At 43.5% G+C, this 7,424-nt stretch overlaps 1 protein-coding gene across 2 annotated transcripts in view; it reads right to left on the reverse strand.

Annotated features, from left to right (window-relative positions):
- RGL1 (ral guanine nucleotide dissociation stimulator like 1) overlaps nt 1-7,424 on the reverse strand; it is a 146,796-nt gene that overhangs the window by 26,786 nt on the left and 112,586 nt on the right. For both annotated transcript variants that reach the window (XM_019501744.1, XM_019501743.1), the window contains 4 exons: nt 5,741-5,773; nt 3,923-4,044; nt 2,993-3,082; nt 1,315-1,552 (listed from right to left, as the gene is read on the reverse strand). In XM_019501744.1, coding sequence (XP_019357289.1) covers nt 1,315-1,552; nt 2,993-3,082; nt 3,923-4,044; nt 5,741-5,773 — 483 coding nt within the window. The remainder of the gene's footprint in view (nt 1-1,314; nt 1,553-2,992; nt 3,083-3,922; nt 4,045-5,740; nt 5,774-7,424) is intronic.

A 7,424-nucleotide genomic window follows, 5' to 3' on the forward strand; every position in this document is an offset into this window, starting at 1 on the left:
GACCATTTCTGGAGGCAACCAGCATCCTGCCTGCAACCAGGGTCACACAGGAAGGGCCAGGGCTCTCTGCCAGTGCTTGCCGTTTTCAGAATGGGAGGGGGGAAGGCAGTGGAGAGAGCTCATTCTTGGGGCTCCCCAGCTGGTGCTGAAGGGTGGGATGGGTGAATTGGAGCCCCCCCCCAACCTTGGGGGCCTGCAGTACACCTGCTCCACCCTCTAGAGGGGGCCTGAAAAACCCCTAGGCTGAACTCCTGCTCCCTTTCCCCCTCCCTTTCTGAAGACACTGACAGGCTGGGAGCCCCAGCAGACACAACTTACAAAAGACACTACATTTTGAAACATCTTTATCTGATCCCTCATGCAATCAGTTGTCAGATTTTCACCCAATGGACCATTTCTTAAGCTGTGCACTTATGTTTGGTCACAGCTAGAAACTGCTTCCTGTGGTCAGATCAGGCAAAAATTGCCACTTCTGTCTGCACCCTAAAAGTATCTTTGTGAAATGATATCTTACAGCACTTCCCACTAGTAACATACCAATGCTGGGAGGCTGAAGTGTTTTACAGGGCTAGGTAGCCTGTGCCTTCTTCTACAGGTACTGTGCCTTCATCAGGATTTTACTGTGGTATAGCTAATGGATGGTAGTCATCCCATTGTATAAAAACACCTTTTGTAGTAAAAACACATCCTTAGAGTAGCTAGGCTTCCTTACTGAGACCTTTTTCCTGGTGCAGTGTTCCCTTTTCTGAAAGTACTTGCCTCCAGTGATTCAGCATGAGGAATATAGCAACAAGATGCTAACAGCAAGTGAGTTCATTAAACCTGAGTTGTTCCAGGAGGAAATGACCAATTACCGCTAAAATTTGTCTTCAAAAGGTTTTGCCTGGCTGGGTTGCCTGTTCTGAGGGAGAAAGGAAGTTCTGTAGTCCTTTCTTTTCATTGCAAACATCACTTTGCTGTACTCCAGGAATGCAGCAAGCAATTTAATGTTGTGCATACATACTATTTGACCTGTTGGTTCTGCTTCCACAATGCCAATTCTCTCTTGGCACCACTGCAGACAATTCCATCACTCAGATGAGTTGTCTCTTGTGTGGGGGAGGGCAGGGGAAGAGCTCCATCCCTTCTACCTTTGCTACATTTATTTTTAAGGATCTTCCCATACTATTGAAAGCAACACCTTTGTCAACTGTAATGGTGGACAGGGGTAAACAATGGATCTGTAAATTCAATTGTTGCTTATAATACAAATATCAGCAATTCCTCACACCCTTTTCATATTGAAGACTTTGAACAAAGGGTTTTAGACCATACCTTTTTCTGAGGCTCATCCATAGGTGTGTCCACAGGCGTGTCCACAGGTGTGTCCACAGGCGTGTCCACGGACGTGTCCACAGGCGTGATGCAGACTTCTTCAGATTCAGAATGATTCGACTCACATGATGATACACTGACAGAATCTGTGCTTTCACCAGAGCTCCCACTTGGAGTATATTTTGGCTGCTCTTTGGTGGGTGTACTATTGGTGATCACATCTGATCCCAAAAACAGTCTGAAAACAAAAAAAAATAGATCAGGCAAATAATGAATGAAAAAAATGTTGCTGGACTGAACAGATGCAACACTTGCTTCATAAGTCCATGTGTTATTCTGCTAAATCTCTTTTTATTGTTCATTGTCTTTATTCATCCTCTACATAAGATTTAAAATTTTTTTGCACACCAACATTAATATTTGTTATTCCCTGATACAGTCTAAGCTCAGAGCCAAATGTAGAGGTAATAAGTAAGAAACAATATGTTGGACTCCCAGATCCTCCCTGACTCTGATAGGTGATTAAATTGGTATGAGTTACATTCCAAGGAGCCAAAAGGTATAAAGGTTAAAAGCAAAGGGTGGCCTACCTTCAGCTTATTCATTTTTGCCCTCTCCTGTTATGGTTTCTTTCCTGCTTTACTTTTTGCCCTTTGTTATATAAATTTCATCATTCTGGGATCACTTGCATTCAGATTTAGGAGGCAAAATTCAGAAGAGCTCCAGTCTCCAGGTTAAAGTCTCTGGGTTGCTACAGTGCTTGCATTAAAATAATGTTTGTCCCGTGATCTTTCACCTGGGCTCCACAGTGCAGGAGACAAGGAGTTAATAGCCAAATGTCAGCCATAACATTAAACATTCTGTTTGCTCAAAATGCCACCTGCTGTTAAATTCATCACATCTTCTCTTGTCCAGCCTATGTCATCCTTTTCATGTGCTCTCTCACATCAGGTTTAAATTCCTCACCCTCACCTTTAAGGCCTTCCACGTTTTTTCCATTCTCCTTGATTTCTGCTCTTATTACATGCTGCTTTCCCTACATTTCTCCTCCTCCTCCTTCAATGTTTGGCTCCATTCTGTTGGTCCCCACTCACATTGTGCTTGAATTTTTATGCAGTGTTTCATAATCTATTTTATACTGAATTAGACCAAAAGTTTCTCTGAGTTGATGATTCTTATCCTGGAAGTAGCTACACAGAGTATTCAGAAGCGTTCTGGCAATATCTGCCTCTTATGTTGCATGTTAAGATTCCACAGGGAATTTTACATGTGTCCTAAAATAAATTAACCATGGACCTAGCTCTGCTCTCATTTTCTCTGCTTTCCCACAGTAGTCCATTAAGTTGTTATTATTATACATCAAATTAACTGTGTTTAGAATTGGGCCCTCAAACTGTTCCTTTCACTGCGCCTCAAAAAAGTCTTGTAGAACTGAACTATCTGCTTCTAATCTCTCTCATCTGTAATTATTTTTGCTAGTATTTGAAACAATAGTTAGAGATAACCATTTCAGAAAAAAGTATGATTCTTTAGCTGACAGAATCCCTTGAAGTGATGCAGCATATTGTATTCCCTGCCAAGTTCCTTGTCTGGCAAAATATGTATTTCTCATTTGATTTATTCCAGTTCTCTCTCATAATAAATCATAAAATACCACTAGTCATTCTGTCATACTCACAGGCTGAGTCTCTTCACCATACTTTTCCGAGGTTTCGGTGATGTGGTGCTAGCGTCTGCAGCTGCTTCAATCTCACGTGAGAGGTTATAACTAGAACAGAGAAAAATTGCTTATTGAAGGTTTCTAAATGCAATTTCATTATCATTTCTTTGGATGTCTGAAGTTCTCCTGCACAGATTTCATAATCATGTAATCTGATCTCAAATTGGGGATATTTGAAATGAAGAGATTTTTCAGTCTTTCCAAGTGCAAGAATAGAGAGCAGCAGCACAGCAAAAAAGAAACAGCCATCTGCATGTGTCTTATTTTGAGGAAGGGATATCTGGTTTCTTTGAAACAGTATAAAGAGCTGACATGATTCTTCACATCAACCAGCTAGTTTAGCGCTGGCTCAGGTATGTCTCTACAAGTTGCAGTCACAGTGACTCAACATAGTAATACCCTTTGATTTATATCTGCGTATGTCTGACCATCATGGGCAATTGGTGCCTCCTAATACTGGGGGGCACCAGTGGCCAATCGCCGACCAGGGGGTAGGGGGTTCCCCAGTGACCAATCACCAACTGTGGGGAGGGAGCAGTGGTTGATCGTTGCCACCAGCGGAAGTGCTGCCAGTGCTTCTCTCCAGGGGTACACGGTCAATCTCAGGGGGTGCACATGCACCCTTATGTGTCGCCAATGCTGACCATATGTCTGTCCGCACACGCACATCACATACTCAAACTCACAAGCACAATCTACTATAATATAAAATCCCATTAAGTGTCAAGTTCTCACCAGTTGCTTGACAAAAGCACACTATTTTTATCCTTGATTGGTCGTATAATTGAGATACTTTGGAGAGACTATCTAGAGCAGATATAACTTGCTCAGCTAGATGGGAGGTTGGATATGCAAAGCATACTTCCTCTACTGCACTGATAACCTTACCTCTCCTCTTCTGTTAAGGGCTGCTGTCTCTCAAACCATCGGATGAATTTTTGGTCTGGTGTAAGGCAGTAGCTGTTACAGGCAGATTGCAAAAGCTTAATTTGGGCAATTACTTCAAACTCCTAAGGAGAAGCAGCAAAGAAGAATTTTAATTAGAAAATAAAACAATGCCAAATACAGACTCATTCATATTCAAAGCAAGGACAAATGGACAAAACACATGCAAGAATAACTATAAGGCAAAGTAAGGACTGTGCTTCGGTCTCATGTGACTATAACTGCAATTTTAGGTGCCACAAAATTTGCCCTTTGTTTTCATGGAACAGCTGACACTCCTTGCTTCTTGCAAATTTTATCAAAGATCCCCAGATTATTAGGGGAAAATATGACAAGTCTCCAGTGCCACCATGCCTCTTAACAAGATTGCTTTTGGGAGCCATAATATCTAATATGAATGTAAGATGCCGGAATGACACCATTACAAATTGAAATGTTCTCTTTATTCACAGACTAGGAACACCAGGAACAGTAGTGAAACCTTCCCTATGCCATCTCACCTGCATACCTCCTCCTATAATAGAGAAAGTTACCTCTAATGGGGTGTGCTTACTGGGTCCTTAGACTTTCGGGACCACCAAGGTTGTCCATTAGATCACCTAGGGTGTCCCTCCGAGGATGGGGGAAGGTTCTGATTTCTCCACTCCCTTGTATTCTGTATAATCACTTCTACTCATGCAACATGAATGTAAAAGGCTACCCCTGGTGTGATCAAATGGGAAATTTAATGTGGTATCATTCTGAAAACATTTTGCTGAGGTATAAATACAACAGAATGGAAGGCAGGTGAGAGTCACGGCCTAGAATCGAGCCACACAGAGGAACAGTGGAGTGAAAAGCTAGTCCAGGAAATGGGGTAAGAATCCATAGCTCCTGCTGAGACCACATTTAACAGCATACAGCCTGTGAACAATTGCTTGATCTGCAATTACAATCATCAACAACCATCAGGTGGCTACAGTTTTGCTTTTCTACTGATTTAAGCTAAACCGGATTGGTGACCTAAGAGATTTGTATCCTTTACAAATGCTACAAGCCATTGACAAAAAAAAAAAGATAAGTCTAAAATGTGGTTTGGGGTGCTGAGAATTAACTGAGCCAATGGGGCTATCTCTGGGCAAAATCAAAGTGCTCACTGAATCTCTGAGAAGGAGAAAATCTGTATTTGGTTTGACTTTGTCTGGAACAAAGTATGCCAAGCATATTGCTTTCTATATGGTTTGACTTTGCTCATCTGTTTAATGAAGAGCAGACTGTGGGAGAAATGGTAGCGTTTTTGTTTTCAGCCCCGTCTACCCGGTTCATTCTTTTATTTGGATTCTTTATTGGATTCAGTGAAACAGATCGATGCAGCAATAGAAGGCAATTTATAAGACTTAAGATATGTTTTCTAAAAACAAAATTCACATTCTGTCAGGGATGTCTGTGACTGGATAACAGACTTCCTCCATTAATCCCCATGGGGAATTCATGGCCAGTCCCCACGCACATACGTCCTATATATGTACTGTGCAATCCTAAGGAATGGTTTTGATTCTGTAGTATCCATCTAAATAATTACAGATTTTCCTTTCTTCACTTCCCTTCTCAGGCTTATTTGGATTCATGATCATCCAGAAGTCTATTCTTCTTTCCTCATTTCCAAGAAAAATCTCATCAATAACATGCATAAGAGGGAGAAAATAATTCCTAAAGTATAAACTGGATTCCCCTGAACAAGCTGGCAGCTAAATGCAAGTGAAGGAAGAAGTTCAGACTTACTCGTCTTCTCTTCTCAAAGTTTATCAACCCACCCTACAAGAGAGAAAGAAAAGAGAGACCAGTGAAGAAGCCAAACTGCGCGAATTAAATTGCCATTCTATAAAAAGAAGTGTGGATGAAGCAATATTGATAAATTACAGCATTTATTCTCTTTCAGCAAGCCTGAGTTCTCAGAGTTGGTAAAAAAAAAAATTAAACTTACACGCTAGTCCAAAATGGATACCAGCCTCCTGGACTGACTGCCAGACTCACCAAGAGGAAAATTTCCAACACTTTAACAGAGGTAGCAGGCATGTTTCAGGTCTCAGTTGAAAGGCACAGGTGTAGCTTTGTGTGTGAGAAGTGTGCCCATCTCCTGCCTGCAGTGCACATGGCTCTAACCAGTGTTCTCAAGTGTTCCCGAGCACTGGGTAAACATACAGATACGCCTACGCACAACTGGGAAACCATCCAATACAAAATGTAATTCCAAATCATATCTGCTTGAGTTCAGTTTTCAAAAATGTCCAAGAAATTTACCAAGCCCAGACAAAATTGCACTGGCCCATCCATTTTAGGAAGACCAACACAAGCACCCTACATACCTGAGGTGTGGGCTTTAGTGATTACAAAGGAAAAGAAAGATGAACCAGTGGGTTGATTTTCAAAGGCACTGAGTACCTTGAGCTCCCATTAACATCAGTGGAATATATGAATGTTTAAGACTTGCGAAAAGCCAGCCTTTTCTTCTTTAAATGCTTGCACATGAATTTAGACCCAGATTTGAAACTGCCGGCCCAATAATGCAACTCATTCTCACCCAAACTACACATTCCCTCTCCTCTTTGGTAACATGCACACTTCCTTGGGTACACACAGCCTGTTCTCTTATCTAGTTCCCTCCCTCACCCTTAAGTCCATTCATTTTCTAAACCCTTTGAAATGCTGTGATTCCAGCTGCCCATTGGCATAGGTGGATTAATGAATAGGCAAGCTGGGTACGAGACCAGAAGCCCCTTCCAATTCAGGGCCCCAGGATCCTCATCAGCAGAGAAGCGAAAGCCACAGTTTTAAACTCAGCGTCTACTTTGGCACCAAGTTTAAAACTGCGGCTTTCACATTTGCTTCCCTGGGAGCTGGAAGCAGGACCCCTCCACCAACGGGACTAGGGTGAGGAAGGGAAGGGCTGGGGTCAGGCTGAGAGCCGTGCTGTGCCGTGCCTGGGGGAGGGGGACAGGCCAGGTGGCACCATTGCTTGGGGGGAAAGGTGGGGAGAGCAGTGAGCCGGGCTGAAAGAGCTATGCCCTACCTGCCATGGAGGGCGGAGGGCGGTTGGGACTGGTTTAGCTGGGCCAGGAGCACCACACTTCACTGTGCCTTTGCAGGTGGTGGTACTGGGAGGGACTTGGGGGCTAGAACCCCGCAAAATTCGTCTGAGGCCAATCCCATCCACAGCTGAGCTACCCCTCCCAGTGCTGCCACCACCCGCCTGCAGCACTCCCAGCCATGTCCAGCTCAGCCCGGCCCTCTGTATCTGCAGGTCTGCACAGGACAGCCAGGCAGCAGCTTCCTGCACATACGTGTGACAGGGGCCGGACGGGGAGTGAGACTTGACTGCAGGCAGCTGTGGGGGGAGGAGAAGGCAGAGTGGTGTGTGTGTGTGTGTGTGCGCACGCACGTACGCGTATGTCTGTGTAGGTGTGGG

Source organism: Gavialis gangeticus, unplaced genomic scaffold, assembly GCF_001723915.1.
Source record: "Gavialis gangeticus isolate Ggan-Ray unplaced genomic scaffold, GavGan_comp1, whole genome shotgun sequence".
Classification (NCBI taxonomy): domain Eukaryota; kingdom Metazoa; phylum Chordata; order Crocodylia; family Gavialidae; genus Gavialis; species Gavialis gangeticus.